This window comes from Poecilia formosa, unplaced genomic scaffold (genome assembly GCF_000485575.1).
Source record: "Poecilia formosa unplaced genomic scaffold, Poecilia_formosa-5.1.2 Scaffold102, whole genome shotgun sequence".
NCBI lineage: Eukaryota > Metazoa > Chordata > Actinopteri > Cyprinodontiformes > Poeciliidae > Poecilia > Poecilia formosa.
In genome coordinates this window covers 681451-698659 of record NW_006800041.1, presented here as the reverse complement: position 1 = coordinate 698659, position 17209 = coordinate 681451, and the positions used below count along the sequence as shown (strand labels likewise).

General features: G+C 39.8%; 1 protein-coding gene across 5 annotated transcripts in view; it reads left to right on the top strand.

Annotated features, from left to right (window-relative positions):
- The window catches only part of greb1 (growth regulating estrogen receptor binding 1), a 26083-nt gene extending 11765 nt beyond the window's left edge, over positions 1 to 14318 (top strand). For 3 of the 5 annotated variants that reach the window (XM_016674803.1, XM_016674802.1, XM_016674800.1), the window contains exons 10-34: positions 1368 to 1553; positions 2154 to 2290; positions 2403 to 2679; positions 2762 to 2890; positions 2978 to 3187; positions 3464 to 3661; positions 3804 to 3987; positions 4075 to 4258; positions 4335 to 4471; positions 4571 to 4922; positions 5034 to 5149; positions 5260 to 5465; positions 5555 to 6119; positions 6723 to 6879; positions 6974 to 7076; positions 7213 to 7368; positions 7495 to 7631; positions 7731 to 7892; positions 8260 to 8464; positions 8588 to 8750; positions 8847 to 8965; positions 9897 to 10129; positions 11359 to 11559; positions 12589 to 12727; positions 13049 to 14318. In XM_016674803.1, the coding sequence (XP_016530289.1) occupies positions 1368 to 1553; positions 2154 to 2290; positions 2403 to 2679; positions 2762 to 2890; positions 2978 to 3187; positions 3464 to 3661; positions 3804 to 3987; positions 4075 to 4258; positions 4335 to 4471; positions 4571 to 4922; positions 5034 to 5149; positions 5260 to 5465; positions 5555 to 6119; positions 6723 to 6879; positions 6974 to 7076; positions 7213 to 7368; positions 7495 to 7631; positions 7731 to 7892; positions 8260 to 8464; positions 8588 to 8750; positions 8847 to 8965; positions 9897 to 10129; positions 11359 to 11559; positions 12589 to 12727; positions 13049 to 13212 (4820 nt within the window). In that variant the 3' untranslated portion in view covers positions 13213 to 14318. The remainder of the gene's footprint in view (positions 1 to 1367; positions 1554 to 2153; positions 2291 to 2402; positions 2680 to 2761; positions 2891 to 2977; positions 3188 to 3463; positions 3662 to 3803; positions 3988 to 4074; positions 4259 to 4334; positions 4472 to 4570; positions 4923 to 5033; positions 5150 to 5259; positions 5466 to 5554; positions 6120 to 6722; positions 6880 to 6973; positions 7077 to 7212; positions 7369 to 7494; positions 7632 to 7730; positions 7893 to 8259; positions 8465 to 8587; positions 8751 to 8846; positions 8966 to 9896; positions 10130 to 11358; positions 11560 to 12588; positions 12728 to 13048) is intronic. The other 2 variants (XM_016674804.1, XM_016674801.1) reach the window with 1 other exon arrangement.
- Positions 14319 to 17209: the final 2891 nt, after the last annotated feature.

Here is a 17209-nt window from a genome sequence, read left to right as displayed (position 1 = left end):
ATATATTCTCCAGCACATGGTAATGTGAACCTGGTATTTTTCTGATAAAATCTGTGCTTTTGTCACCATGCTTGTAACTAAGTCTATACAGTAATTGATCTTTCAATTGTCATGTATTGGAATGTTCTTGCTAGAGAACTTTGTTCCTAAAATTTACATTGGTGCTAAAAATGGTCCAAAAGATGTGACAGAAAAGGAGTTCCAGTCTTCTAGGTAATTTATTAACATAAGTATTGGAGAAAAGGTTACAACTATTTTTATTTTAGGCTTCTGGATTGTTAAGCATGGAAAAAGAGATAGGAGGTAAAAAATAGTAAACCAAAACTCAAACAAACCATTCAGAACTGTCTTTTTGTCTAAGACCGTTAGACAAAAACACACACACACACCCAAAACGAAACGAAAAATATCTACAAAAAGACTTTTGATAAGTAGCTTCACTGCTTTTGTTTGATTATTTTAGGCATTCTAGAGTTGAGTCTTGCCAGGACACTTCTGGGATTGTTGTAATATGATGTGATCTATTGTCTGGAACTGACATCTGTTTTTATAAACCTCCCTTGGCATCTGTCCAAAAATGTTTTCACTCTGGTTTATATCAGGGAAACGAGCAGGATGGAAAATATCTTTGTTAAACAGGCATTGTAAACTGCAGCATTTCCCGTTGAAACACTGTGATCACCACTTGGGTGGGATGCCTGCTGCAACATCTCCTCAAAACCACTTGAGGTTTAATGCAGCTTCACAAGACCGAGCTCCACAGTTTCATTAATGGAAAAAGCTTCTATGATGGAACTACTCTAAAGACATCTCCCTGTTATATCAACAACAATGGAAGCCATCAGGACCACGAGAATATATTTTTTTCTCTTGATAGAATGAATTTTTAAAAAAAAATATTCCTTGTCTGGTGCTCATTTGTGCAAGATCATGATATAAAAGTATGAGGAGCCTTTAAAATGTTTTGTGCTGCAGTCATTTATTTTGGTTGAAGATCTTCTTGTATCTTCACACTGGTTTTCTAAGCTCAGCATTTTTTGTGGTGGTCTGCCACTTGACTTTTTTGTTCCAACCCACTCAGAGTCATTTGAGGAATTTAAAGTCAGTCTTACTGCGTCCCACTCTGGGACCAATGGCACATTACATGTTGAGTGTATTCTTCACAGATATCAAGGCTTAGTACTTTCCACCATTTTGTGTCACAACAACTGTTTGGAGCAATTTGTAGTACATCTTTCTGTAATATGAAACATGAAAAGGACGCATGATTATTACAAACTACTAAAATCCCAAAACTGACATTGTTCAACTTATTCCCATTTACTCCCATGTTTTTTTTTTCTACTGTACATTTCCTATTTCTCCAGGTCATGGCCCTCTTCCTCAACTCACAGGCAACACAAATGACGTACTCATCAGTTCTCTCCTACAGAGTTGTTACCTGAGCTCACAAACACTCCCCAGGGTTTACCAACATTACGGACCATCGCCTATTCAACCTCTCTCTGCTGAGATGCAGATTCTGCTCACCGTTTACTACCTCGTTCAGCTTGGTTAGTGCAAAAGGTTTTTGAACATAATGTAATCGTCAAACCATGAGCTACAGTAATTTGACTTTTTAAACACAGCTATTGGATTGTTGGTTATGGCCTTGCCTTTCTTTAACATCATATATGTACTGCACACACTCTCCACTGCCTTAACATTTAAGTGTTGCAGCAATATCCTACTCATAGCATTGCATAACCTCATTGTGTGCCATGCAGATGCTCAGTCTGCACAGTGTTGGATTCACTCTCCTCCATGTGCTCAACTGTTTAACTTAAAGCAGTTTGTCCCGTTATTGAATTATTTCAGATAATGGTCACTAATCAGTGGGGAGAACTAATAAAACAATAAAGTTTAAGTCCAAGATGTTAGAAAAGTAACATATTCCATCCTGATGCGGAACAATGAATTTGTTGTTCCTTTCATCCCAATACACATGACCCATACAAAACAGCCACTTACATTTTTCAAAGAGGGGGCAGAATTTCATTTTTCACAAATTGCTCTTCCTTCCTTCAGTCATAAACCTGTGCAACATATTTTTTATATACCATCATAAATGGTAAGATCGTAAAAAGTCTGACTGCAGCTTTGTTCCCTCTCAGGCACTGAGCAGGTACCCCTCGTTGAGGACTTGGAGCAGATATTCATGAGGTCATGGAGGGAATCTCACCTCAGTGAGATCAGACAGTTTCAGCAGTCACAAACGCAAGGAGCCCAAGGGAGACACTATGGCATAGAGGTCAGACGTTGCAAGAAAAGTATCAGCATTGTGATTTTTAAAATCGAATTTACATGAGCAACACTGATGAAATGACATGCATCAATAAATGATTAAACTTGATCATCCTCAGGTACCCGCTAGCTTGCCTGGGCTCCCCCAGCATCTCTCTTTACCTCCTCAAAGTCAGCAACCCCTCACCCCCAGTCAGCTTCCCTGGCTCGCCCAGCTCGCTGCCTCGTCTTGTGGGGAGGGTGTGGTGGTGTTGGGGGAAGATGTCAAATCCTTGGCTCAGGGGCTTCTGCAAATGTTCAGCAGGTTGGTGGATGGACGGCTTGAAAACACAAACTATGTCGTCATCATCGTCACTTCACCGGGACAAGAAACTCAGTCCTGTGTGGTGGTAACAGGTGAGAGTTGGGGTGTAATAAAAGTAGTGATGCCACGGTAAATGTGGACAGGAGATTGAATTCATCTGTGGATCCGGTTCAGGTAAACATCAGTGTCGTGCCTTGGCAGAGAGCATGTTTTCTCCCAATGAGGGACTGAAAGAAATCAGCCACCAACTCCACACAGGGGCTGCCCAGGAACTTATCCACTTTTGCAATTCCCTCGGACAAGGCAAGTCTCTGTCTTTGACTTGTTCGTTTGCTATTGAAAATTTTGTCAGAATTTTCTAAAATATTTGTGTGGCTTTCTGTTCCTCAGATGGTAATATGGATTTCCTTCTGGACAGTGCCAGTGTGGAGCACGAAGCATCACCCTCATCCAGTAGTCAAGCATTAGCTGAAGAGAAGACTCCCAAAGCCACAAATAGCCCCAAAGACGGACCTAGTCCAAAAGATTTACAAACATCCAGTTTAAAAGACACGCCCAGCCCTAAGGAGACGGCTTCAAGCCCCAAAACTCCTTGTTTAGGTAAGAAGAAGGCTCTTTGGGATTGTTAACCATTTATAGTGGTACTTGCATTAATGTTCATGTTTTTGAAGAAATGCAATTATTTTTTACATCTGTAGTAGAATGCTGTCCAATTCAGAAAGGGCCTTAGAAAAATACCTTGGATAAGATTTGCTCTTCAAACAAGCGACTGTTGAAAAATCGGGTTTTATTTAAAAATTTTGAGTTTCTGTTACAATGTCAACTTTATTTACATTTTGTATGTTATAATCTTGGTGTCCATCTTTGTGCTTGCAGAATACAGAGTAGAGTGGCGTGAGGTTCGTCCCATACAGCTGGCGGTGGCCAGAAAGCTGCTGTCCCATGTTTGTGCCATTGCAGACTCCAGCACACAGAATCTGGACCTCGGTTCCTTTAACAGGGTCAGCTTCCTCATCCTTGTCCCGCCTTCCGAGGTCTCATTTCGGCAGACTGTTCTTCACCTCTGGAGCTCTGGTTAGTAAAGTCTTTGTCTCTTAACCTGTGTGTATCAGACAAGTTTTTAGTTCAACTATAGTCGCAAGCTAAAATTAAGTGTTTTTAGTTTTCTTTATATACTACTACTGATTTAAATTATTCATTCCTTCGTATTTTCCAGGTGTTCTTCAGGAGCTTGGGAGTTCAGAGCAGGAATTTGCGTCTCAGAGAGAGGCAGAGCGCTATGTGGTGAAGATGGATCAGAGCGCTCAGTCGCGAATTGACAAGCTCCTCCAGGAAGCACAGAGCAACTCCTACACGCTCTACATCTTGGTTCATGACCATGCCCACTGGGATATTAGCAGGTTTGAATTAGGAAAGCTTAAATCAATGAAATAATGCAACAAAGATAAGGTCATTCATTGTATTTATGTGGCTCCTCTCCCAATCAGCACATTTTACAGCAGCACAGACGGCAGTCTGGGTCTTGTGGATCGGTTGTTAAACTCCCGGCAGGTGAAAGACGCCACAAACATCTTGATTCTGCACGTCACCTCATTCCCCTTCGCTTTGCAAACACAGTGCACTCGCATCAGCCCTTACAACGAGATTCACTGGCCGTCTGCATTCAGCAATGTGAGTCTAAGCTCGGTTTGGGATGGACATTTGGTGATACAGTGGTCTGAATGTCAGCTGTTGTTTGTGTGCGTAGGATGTGGACCTGTATCATGAGAGGACAAGGTACTTTGGTGTGTCAGAGCTTTTAGAGTCGACCCGCTCAGGAAGCAGCCTCCCACTCATGCGATACGATTCCTCCTTTGAGAGCATGACGTCAACCCTCGAAGAAAGGTTCAACACCCACATACACCGTCCTTAATCAGCAAAACTCTAATAAAGTTTAAAGCCAAGTCGTAGTAGAAGTTCACTGTTTCCTCTTGGTGTTTTCAGATTTCCCAAGCTCCACAGTGCTGTAATACGGACTACGGTGTTAGTCCAACAATACTGTGTTGCTCTGATGGCTGCTTCCGGCAAGATCAGCAGCTCTCACAATCTCCACAAACACACCTCTGTGGAAACCATGGAAATTGTTCAGTCTCTGCTCACCGCTGTTCAGCAGTGTCCCACCCGTCATGGTCACATGGTCCTGCTGCGGATCCCCTCTCTGGCTCTGGCAGCTTGGGCCCACCGACGGCTGTCCAGAGTGAGGAGGCAGCTGGGTATGGAGGACAGTTTTGAAATCATTCTGGGGAATCCTAGCCAAGCTTTGACGATTGGACAGACTTTCACTGACCAGATCAAGGTACGGTGTTGGTTGTTGATAGGATTCAGTTTGACAGAAATGCTATCAGAAATGAAAAGCGTTATCATACTGTAAATAATATATACTGATGTGTGTGTTAATGCACTGCAGATTTGGTTAAAGATCCAGGATGCTGAATGGGTTCCTCACACCTACTTGGAGCTGGAGGCTCTGCCCTGCATCCTGATCTTGTCAGGAGCCGAACCGCTTGGAGAGTCGTTACCGAGGTACTCACTGAACTTCGGCGGCGACTTTAGATTACATTTCTGATGAAAATGAGTAAGCTTCAATAAATGCCGCAAGCAGATAAATTTGTCTTATTTTTTTCTTGTAAAAGGTCGTTGAAGTATTGCGACCTCCGAGTGATAAGTTGCTCATACCTTCAACGGACCACTCTGGAACAGGAGTTGGGACTAGCTGCTTACCTGGTGAAGGCAGAGTCACGGCCGCCACACGACCCTGGACCAGGAAGTGACTTGATCGAAAGCGATCCTGAGAAGCTCAGCAGCACTGACAATGAAGAAGAGGAGGGACAGGAGAACGGTATGATGAAAAATTAAATCGAAGTTTGCAAATGGCCTGAATTCTTTATTCATTTAAAACCCTCTCTTGTCATTTTGGGTCATTTCCAGGAGACTCTCCTTCACAATCCTCTCAGTCTGTCCAGCCATGCCCCGATAGTAAAACTGTAGATCCCCACCAATCTCGAATTACCACCTCTCCAAATGTTCCAAAAGAAACTCTGGACAACTTACAGTCTCCCTCAAAAGCCCAGGTTCAGCTTCAGCCCCAGACCTCCTCTCAGTCATATTTTCAAACAACCCCTAATTTCCAAAGCCAACCCCAAGTTCAGGGTTATCCCCATGTCCAGCTGATCTCTCAGCAGCAGGCGCAGCTCCAAGGTCAAAGTCAGCCAGCATCTCAAACAAATATCCAGTCCTACAATCAAACAGCCACCCAACAGCAGCCTGTTTCTCAACCTCAAAATCCCTCCAAATCTGCATCCTCTGACTCCTCATCTCCACGGGCCTCCTCTCCTAATCTGAGCTGCTCCTGGGCGAGAGGACTGAGTCGTCCACCATCTGTGCTCCTCCCCCGTGCTCTCTATGACATTATCACAGCCAGTGACAGCAGTGGCCTTCCACGGTGCACTTCATTCTTGCCACACATATCTGTTGCTTGGGCAAGCAGTTTTAGGTAACGGAAACTCTTATTTTTCTGTATTAAAATTGATTTGTTTTATCTGTAGCAATGTCCTGATGTGATGTGTTTCAGATACATTTTACACTACTCCTAAAACTGCAAACTCTAATATCTTTATTAAAAAGGTTGTGCGTATTGAAACGTGAAAGCAGCTGCATGGCTGCATGTCTTTTCCAGCGTCAGTGGCTGAACGATGTTTCATGCTCAAGAGCTTTATCTGTCCTGTCTTTTGTGTTCCTTGGTCTTTGTGATGTAGTTTCTTCAGCAGCTGAATTTATACTGAGATTAAATTAGACACAGGTGGAGTTCAATTACTACTTAGCTGTCCTTAGAAATAAACTAATTTTCCTTTTTTTTTTCTAAGGCACTGTATTTTTCTTTTCTTCCTGAAATTAAGAAACTCAATTAGTTTACAAAAAAAATTGAAGAAAATAGATTCATTTCAAAAGTAAGCTGTCAAGAGCCATCAGCTATAAGTTGATTTGCATAGTCCTAAAACTGCAGCAGTGTGGGAAATAGTGGAAACAACTGTAAACTCAGTCTGGATTGTAGATGGCCTGCCCTTTGAAATGAGTTTTTTTTTTTTTTTTTTCTCAGACCTCTGCTTAGCAAAATGATGACATGCACAGAGCAGTCGCTCTATTATCGTCAGTGGACAGTCCCTCGGTCCTACCACATGGACAACAGCAACCGCACTGAAGGACGAACCGACAATTTTCACCCACGCAGGCTGTTGCTTAGTGGTCCGCCACAGGTACCGTCAGTCTGGTTGTCTTTCTTCTATTCATTTTTTTTTTTAGTTTTCTTCTATTCAGAGGTTTTATTGTTTTTTTTTTTTTCATGGTCAGGTGGGGAAAACAGGGGCATATCTTCATTTTCTGGGCCTCCTGTCTCGCATGCTGATCCGACTAATGGAGGTGGATATCTATGATGACGAGGACATCCACTGCAGTAAGTTCTCACATCGCTATGTAAAAAAACTTATCTTCAAATTCTAGACATGGCTTCATAATGCAAAGGGCTCTTAGTTCTGTCATTCATAAAAAAAAAAAAAAAATGTGCATTGAAAAGTGCATTACATTTTCAGCAGCCGAGGCAGAAGGTGTGCAGTACCACCCACCCAATGCTCCATGGCCAAACACAGAAGTTATGAAGACAATGCCCTTCGACTACACCGTCCATGACCCAAAGTATGATGACATCAGCATTGTATACTGTCCTGGATTTAAACCACGAGTTGATGGTATGAACTCTGCAAATAAAGTCTTTCTCTTGGCAGTTTATTTTTTAATTTCCAAAAGTAGTCCAGGTATTCAATCAGTCATCTTGCAATATTATTCCCTCCTCTCTCCTTTGTTGTGTTGCCAAGGAAACCCTGTCCGCCAGGAGGACGTGTACCTGCGCAGACGGACGTCCCGGATTAAGCTGTCCAAGTACGCAGCGTACAACACCTATCATCACTGTGAGCAGTGTCATCAGTACCTTGGCTTTAACCCCAGATACCAGGTCTGTAAGCTACACACAAAATGCTAGAAGACAGTGTGAGAAACAACATTCAGGCTACCTCTAAAATATAAATCGGAGCCATCTCTTATCAAATTTCAGATGTATGAGTCAACGCTGCATGCCTTCACTTTCACCCATCTTCTGCTCGGAGAAGACATCCAGCTCTATTTCATCATCCCAAAGTCTAAGGAACACTACTTCAGTTTCAGCCAGCCAGGAGGTCAGCTGGAGAGTATGCGGCTGCCTCTCACTTCTGACTGGGTATGTTTATATTTTACATTTTTCTACAGAATTTGCCAGAGGGACCATTCAGCTGTTGAATATTTTCCTTAGATTAGCTTTGAAAAATGTATTAGTTTTTGTTTTTCATATAAACATGTATCATGTCGTGCTTTTAATAAAGAGAAATTAATTTAAGGTGATCTTCTTCAAGGACTGGTTGCAGTTACAATATTTCTCCAGCAGGTGGTGTAATTGTTAAATCTTTGAGTAAATATACAAAAGCACAGTCAATTCATGTTTTGCCAGAAATACCCATATTTTACCTTTTGTTATTCTTTGTCATATAGAGCTATCTTGAATTAATAAAATGACAAAATGTCTGCATTTTACCGTTGTACTTTTGCAGAGCCCAGACTGCATCAAGAGTCCAATCTTCACCCCAACCACCGGTCGCCACGAGCACGGTCTGTTCAACCTGTACCATGCGATGGATGGAGCCTCACATCTACACATCCTTGTAGTTAAAGAGTATGAGATGGCTGTCTACAAGAAGTACTGGCCCAACCACATCATGCTGGTGCTGCCCACTGTCTTCAATGGAGCGGGTATCGGTATGTTCCTCTGATTAACTCTTAACTCCTATTTTTCTGTTTCACATTTATCGCTTTTGTTTGGATTTTACATAATTTTTCAGATTAAATCACTTTCATTATCATATTTCGATGTATGTTCAGGTGCTGCTCACTTTCTGATAAAGGAGCTTTCTTATCACAACTTGGAGTTGGAGCGCAGTCGGCGGGGGGAAGGAGGTAGCCCGTCGGTTGATGTCTGGCCTTTCATCATCCTTGCTGATGACTCCTGTGTTATGTGGAATGCAGTGGACAACGATAAACTGAGGTGAAAAAAAAAGCGTAGGCTCTTTGAGAAAGAAAATCTTATGGAAAACTTGTTGGGTTTAACACAGTCCATGTTTACTTTGTGTTGTCCTCATAGTTGTCCTGCTGAACGTGCTGTGTCACTAAAACAAGTCTTGCAGCACATGGAGGCCTGCCCAGACCTTGCCCAGTATGGCCTGTGTGGAATAAGGAAGTGGAACAGCCGAGGAGTAACGGGTGAGAAAACACAATGTCAGGGAGAAAAAGTTTCAGGCTGAACGACAAAAGGACTACCAAAACAACCTTTTGTAACTTTAATTTTCCTGATTACATCATAGCCAGAAGTTATGTTAATGTTTTTAAATTCAAGTAGTTTACAGGTTTTTTTTTTGTTTTTTATTGCTGTTCAATGTTTTGTGATTGGCTTTCCCAACCAAGGGACTCGCATATTTACATTTTGTTCTTTAATATGAATTGACCTTTTACAAATAAATAAAAATACAAATCAAACTCACCGACTTGGCATCAGTTCTTCATGCAGCAACAGTGAAGAGGAACCACTTGCTTTTGACCTAGTTCAACATGAACTGCAATTTTCCATCATCTGTCAGGGCTTGAGAGGATGGGAAACGGATAAAGACAAAATATAGTAGCACAGATCCAGGAGGATGTTCTTCAGCAAAGAAAAGCTGAGTAGATGTAGTCCATGGCAGCAATAGCTTGGTCAAAGGTATTGTCCTAAAGAGAAATAAAGCTAAGTTTTGTATTTGGGAAGAAAAGTTTTAAAATCTTTTCTGAATTTAACATATACCTGCCATCTTCTTATGCACTACTGATATACTATTGTCAGCTTCAAGATCTGATTTGTGTTGTTATTAAAAGTTTATTTATTTATTCATTAACTCAGTTTAGGAGTGAACGACATCATACAGATTAATAGATGGATGTTTCAAGTTTTCATTTCTGTTATAATTTTCCACTTGCATCTAATGAGAATGTATGTAAGATTATTATAATATTATAGCAAGCCCACAAAAAACCCCCTAAACATTTTCATTATTTTTCAATAATTTTAACCACTTTAACTCAAATCAACATTTTGTTTTTATAAAAGGTAAAGCAGCATGTTCCATTAATTGCATCCTGCAATGCTTTGCTTTTGAATCAGGTGTCAAACAGTGGGAGCCATTCTCCAGAGGTCACGTTCATGACTTCCTCCTTCTCAATGTTGACCGGAGCCAGAACGTCCAATACGACCAGAACCGCTTCACCTGTCACGATGTGGACTTCACCCTGAGGCTGCACAGCGCTGGACTCCTTGTCTGCAGGTTCAACAACTTCAGCGTGATGAAGAAGCAGATTGCCATTGGAGGTTACCGGGCATTCATTATCAAGACCAAGGTAGACACTAATCCATAATTCAAGCTGACCACTGCACAGTTCATAAAAAGCCTTGTCAGAGCCACAAATCAAAAATTACATTTTAATGTTTTTGATAATCATTTTGACTGGAGAGTCACCTGATACATTTATTTATATTCTAAACAACTCGGATTAAAAAGTATGTTGCTTATTAATGGTTCCTACCGTACCCTTTTTCATCACACTTGCATGTTCAGGTCGTTTTTCCTTTTTCCTGTTGAGTCATGAACACCAGCGATAACTGATTGTGGTTTAGGTTCAGGATGTTTTTGTAACTTCATGGACGAGTAGTCGGTTCTGTCTTGGAGTAATTTTGGTAGCCTTGTCACTTCTGGGAAGATTCTCCACTATTCCATGTTTTTTGTTTTTGTTTGTTTGTTTGTTTTTCCCCCATGTCACATTTCAAAACTTATTTCATGATTTGAAACATCTTGAAGAAAAACTCACAGAGAAGAAATCTGTAATGGGGAAAAATATTGCCCCATTTACAGCTTTGTGCACATTAGCTGCTGTATTTACCCTTCATAATAAATAACAGTATAAAATTATTTTAAATGACATCCGAAACTGTTGGTTCTTATTTAATCCAGAAAAGAAATTAGAACAAACTTGGAATCCAGAGGCTCTAGTTTATTAGTTCATTAGTCACTCTATAGCTCTTTCTTTTAGAAACTGTACTGTACTCACTATTTAGATCAATATTAGATTATTTTTAGATTATTATGCAGAGAGATTCACATTATTGCAACCCAGAAAAGGAATTACAACAAACTTGGAATCCAGAAAAAGTCTTCCAGAACATGAACACTTAGTTTTTATTACTTAGAAACTGTGGAGTACTCATTACTTTCACAAATTTAGAGCACACTGAGAAAGTCCAGAGAATACTTATACTTATTTAGCAACCCAGAACAGGGATTAGAATCCACAATTCAGAAAAACTACCTTAGCAACTACTTTTAGACTCCTATTCTTCCAAACCAGAAAAGGAATTACACCAAAGGATACTTACTCCTATTCAGGGTTGGTAGATAAGTACGTATAAGTATCTAGTTTAGATACTTTGGATCAACATTATTAGCTCTTTCTTCTTTTGCTCTTTCCTTTGGTTTATTTTGTCTGTATTTTCTTTTAATTCCCGTAAAATACTTTGTATTGCCTTGTTGCTGAAAATGTGCTATTTAAATAAAATTGCCTTTACCTTTCAGATGACTGACGTATCCACCTCAGTGGGGCCCTCACAGTACATCTGTGCCCCAGACAGCAAGCATCTCTTCCTGGCCTCACCAGCTCAGCTTCTCCTGGAAAAATACCTCCAACACACCAGCCAGAAACTGTTTCCTCTCAGCACCAAGAACTACACTCACCCTGTTCTGTCTGTGGATTGTTACCTCAACCTGGGATCTGAGGTATAAAAACACTCTCCCACCCATCCACGCACATAATGACCCGTCACTGTCTGATATTAAATGACAAAAAGGAGTTGTAAAAAAGAAAAATATTGTACAGCTTTCTTTGAATCTAGGAGTTTATGTACACTAAGAGTACTATAATTTTAAGCAATGTGGGGAAATCCAAATGTATAGATGTATCTTAAAGCAACACCTCAAACACACTGACAAGGACATTATGTGGAAATAACATCTCAAGATGTCATTGAGGAAGTTAGCATTTTTGCACAAACAGGCATTCCAAATCAACAAAGACCTGAACCATACAAGAAAATTAGTTACGAATAAAAAAAAGTTAATATTTGAGTGGCAATAACAAAGCCAGTTCTACCAAAAATCAAGAAAAATGGATATAAACTTCTGAAATGAAAAGACATTTAACAAATTACAATAATTTTGGTAACCCTATACAGTAAAAATGCCAGTGTTGAATTAACACCCAAAATGTCTGTGTCCAAGTCAGCTGGTGTTAAATTCAACAATACAGAGTGTCACATTAACATTTACAAAGGTGCTGGTGTTAAAATATATTAAAAGTAACACCAGCATAGCGTTGATGACAAAACATAATGTGGTGTTAAAAAAGTAAATAACTGACCCACAAGGTGCTAATATCAATCAAATCCAGTGGAAAATATTCAAAACAATACACAGAAATGGAAAGTTTAACTTTTCTTAAACCCATTTCAGTATTATAGACCAAAGTTAATTTAACAAAAAAATGGGTGTCAATCTTTTAACACTTTCAAAAGTGTTACTTTAACACCTGCTGACTTGGACACAGATAGACACTTTTCAACACTGGCATTTTCACTGTGTATAGCTGACCTAAATCAGAAAAAGTTTAGCCTGGTTTAATGTCCGACACTGAGGGGAAAAAACGTTGTTTCTCTTTATAAAGTGTATGCAAATTCGAATGTGATTTCAGCTACAAACTGTGCCGTAGTTGAAGCGGATCCATTTGAACAAATCGCTCTCCTCCTACAGGTGACGGTGTGTTTTGTCAGTTCCAGACCTCACTGTATCAACATCAGCACCGCTGGTCTGCTGTTCAGTGGGCTTCTTCTCTGTTTCCCTGACACATTTGTGACCTCTGGGTTCCTCAAGAAGTTCACCTTTCTCAAAGGTACAGCAGCAGACCACAAACATACTGGAAAGTGCTGCAATGTTGACAGTGGCCCATAGGGGATAAAGTACATTTTGCAAACAAAAACACTCAGCAGATTGTAGTGTGAATCAAGTCTAAAGTATCGCTTTTAATGTCAGAATGTCCCTCTGTAATCTTGGCCTGTACAAAACATCATACTTACCTTTCAAAAATAAATACAACATAGGACATGATCTCTGTGCAGATTCGTTCTTCATGCTTCCTGCCTGCGACCTATTAAAAAAGAAAGGACTTCTCTCATCTTCACAATGTCTGTCCCTGTTGCCTGCCTCTGTGTAGGTGCAACCCTGTGTGTAATCAGTGCAGATCGCAGCTCACTGAGGCAGACTGTGGGCAGGCTGGAGCTGGAGGAGCAGTGGAGGTTCAGGCTCAGCGACGAGTTCCAGACTGCCAACGCCAAAGAGGACCGGCCGCTATTCTTCCTGACTGGAAAACATATCTGACTGAAACAAATGGTCAAAAGGAGCTGCAAAGAGTCGGTCACAAGAAATTCAGTGGGGTGTTTTTTGTCTTTTAGCAGCTCACAGCAGGACATTATTTACTTTCTATCTGGGAAGCTGTTTGATCACTTGATGAGAGGAAACGGAAGGTTTTATATTTTGTTCTTGGTTAAGCTTGGATCTATCGCTTGATGCTTTGGTAAAGAAATTCCAGTTTTCTACATTTACAGACATGTGTCGAGCACATATTTTAGTAAAAAAGATAATGAAGCTTTTGAAACGCAAAGACATTTCAAACACTTTCTGCTGTGTGTTATCAGGGTGAACAAACTTCCTGTGTAGATGAATGAAAAACAAAAAGGTGGAAACAGGGAAGACACAATCATTTGTGTGCAATGTAAGCCCATTTTTGGCAAACTTTTTATTAGATTCTTTTAGATGCATGTTTTTCAGACTTTTTTTCTTTTTTGAAACGAACGTTAGAAATGATATTTGTAGATGTAGATCATGTAATTTTTTTTGTGTGTGTACAAAAAGTAAGACTGTCGCTCTGTATCTGTGCTGGTACAATTTAAAAAAAAAAAAAAAAAAAAGTTTTATACCTGAAAGGAACACAAATGTGCCATTTCTCTGCAGCTTTTTAACTGTGTACAGTTTTATACACAATTTGTTTAAATTCACATATATTTTAAACTTGGTGTGTTTGATTGTGTAGTGAAGTACCAATCCAACGACATGTCAAACAGTTCAAAAGTTCAGCGTTGGCTCCTTATTTTCAGGTCTGTTTCACCTTCTCAGTCCTCAGGTTGAATTTCTGTGGTTTTTCTGTGTGATTCAGGCCTATTACCCCAGAGAGATTAACTAGAATATTAAACTGTCTTGTCAGGGGCAGTAAAAGTGGTGCTGTTTTTATGGAGCAGAAGACAAGAACCTAAGTCTGCAGTCAGTTCTAACTGTCAGGACTCAGATTTCCTCCTAGAACTACATTCCCAGAAGACATGTGTTGATAAATTTAGTGTAAAACGCTTGTCACACAGACTCAAGCTGCTTACTTAAAAACAGATCACACAAGATCACATCATCTCATACAAGAGCAGTCACTCCATGTTAAAAAAAAAAACCTAAAGAAACTGTGATATTTGACAGTTTTGTAAGGAATTTGACCAGGAAACGGTGAACAAAGACATTTTGAACACCTCAGAAGAGCAGCGGGGCATTTTTTCAGAAGATTTTTGAGATATTTTGCATCTTTAGAGGGTTCTTCAGTCAATACTTCTTTAAGGTGGTAAAGCAGCAGTTTGTATCTGCAAACCAAGAATTGGAGACATGACCAGTATGGAGGAGCAAGACTATAGTTGCCCCAATGAGACTGACAGCCTCTCTGACAGCTGGTCCTGGGTAAGACTCTAAAACAATCTCACTTATAAATACAAAACAGACTCAACATAAGATCACTGTCCTGAAGTGACTGGAGAGCTAAAGATTTTTACTTAATTTTTTTATAAAACGTACAAACAAGGGTGCATCAAGACTGCATATGTGAGAATTATAAAATGTTAGAGCCAAACTTAATCAGCCATAGCTTAATGAATTTCTCAGAGAAATTATAGTTATGGCTCCAAGATATGAGCTGTAACCTGACTGTATGGAAATCTGTAGCAATGTTGCTCTTGGAGGGAGAGAGAATTTAATGTCTGGTCAAATGACCCTCAGTTACTTTCCAAGGAAAACTTCCCAGTGTGATTTTCTCTTTGTACTGTGGCTCTTAAAGGTGTACACACACCCATTTAAATGCTTTTATGATGTAAAAAATTAGACCACAATGAATCTTTCCTGTACTTTTAACATAGCATGTATAACCTACAATCAGGTGAAAAACAAATCAGTTTAAAGGGGAAAAGTATATGTACAAAAATAAAGAAGGAGTAATAATCTGGATGTATAAGTGCTCACACCCTTAATCACCATTTAACTCAATTTCAGCATTCGTTCTTCGGTGGGAACCTGTCTACACACCACATGACATGTTGGTGATATTTTGTCCTCCGTTACTTGGAAAGCAGCTCTCTTAATCCATCATATTGCGAATACAACTCCAGTGAGGTCACTCCAAAGTTTCAATTTTCCTCCAATTATGTTTTTGTTTCTTGATTTGGATGTATGCCTGGCCTCAATGTGATCCCAATAAATGGAAAAACCTCTTGATTTACAGCTTTCTAGCAAACAACTAAAGAGTTTGTGCTAAAGCTGACTTGTATTTTCATAAACCATGATTACAACTTTTCCATCTGGAGAACATCATGATGCTGTCGCCACCAATTGTGTTCAAATTTGAACTTAGGCTTTATTTCCAATACAGTGTTCCTGACTGATGGCTTTGCATCATATTTCAGAGAAGTAACTTTGAAAACTATGCCTTAAGAAAAAGAATAAAATAAGCAAATTTCATATAATGTATTTTAGATTTATCAGATTAACTATAATTTATGTGAAAACTGAGTGCTGAAATTAAAACAAGTGGTGTTTCAACCAAGTATAAGTTTGAGAGCATGTGTTCTTATGTATCCAGGATATAGCAGCTTTTTTAACCCATTTGTTTATTTGCTAAATTGCGCAGGACAAATGTTGAAAATGATTTATTATGTTATTTTTTGTAGTTAAAATGACTGTCATCTTCACAGCAGGGTTTAAACCTTTGATGGTGCCTATATGTGGAGCTGTATTTGTGTGTTAGCCACATGACTGTCACTGGTACAAACAAATGTCACATGCTGTTCTCAGTGTGTACCCTGCTTGTGCAGATTATGTCACTGAACCTGTCTACGTTTAGATCCGAGCGCCTGATACATGCAGCTCCTGTTGAGCCAACACAGGTACACCTCTATGGCCTGACGCAGTCAAACAGAAGAGGTATTGCATAACAACATGCTGTCATCATGCAATGCCTTTGTTGACTCTGTTTCTACCTCAGAAAGTTTCTACTTCTGTTTACATCATGGCTGCTGGCTAAACTCTGGTAGTCACATATGTTGTTGGCAAAACTTTTACCAATAGCCCTACATCCAAACAGAAACCACCAGTGTTTATCACACGTAATTTAGTTACGTTTACTGTAATCAAATTTAAATTTATTTAACTGTTTTTAACATTCTCAGCCTGTTGGACATTAACCTAAATGATGAATACTCCACTAAGAACAGTGATCTGCATTGTAATACTCTTACCTGTTAAGTAAGTTTGTGTTGAGCTTAGTTATTTTGTCAGCCTGGTTAACATCAAGATGTTGGGACAGTTTTCTTGCATGTACAGCTCATTTCAGTTCACCCCACATGAGATAAAGATCTCGTCTTTGACTCAGGCCAAGACTTTTTCATTTCTTCATTCTCAGCCATGTTGGAAAGCTCTCTAAATCTCTAAATCAGTAATTCTCAGTAAATCATGTTGGATTTACTGCTTTGTTTGGGGTCATCACGTTGAAGAATCCAGTTTTGCTTCAGCTAACGTTATACATTTTTGCTTTCTTATATTATTATATGAGTATTGCAATGGTTGATAATAAATATGGATACAGATGCATAAACAAGCATGCAGTAATATGGTGTCCTATAACTTTTTACATCACCATATGAATGCCACTGCTTACAGATTAAATGCAATAATGGAATATGTGCTAAAAACTACATCAAAATATCTTGAGATAGATAAACATGAAATAGACAAACTTTGTAGAACTAATACCTACAAAGTAATTGTTGTATAAATACTCCAGCTGACATTCACAAATCACACCACAGACGTATTCTGTGCTCTGTTGATGCTGTCTGAGTGGTGCTGGTTTTAACAACGTGTGTGCCTGGCGGAGAAGACAAGCTAATCCGATATTTCTGAAGTCTTGGGGTTCAGTAGCTTGGCTGTGGTGTGTGTCTCAGGCAGCTTTCTGATTGGCTCCAACCACCCATCCCCGGAGCAGACACCCACCGTTTCTGCAGCGATGAAATGA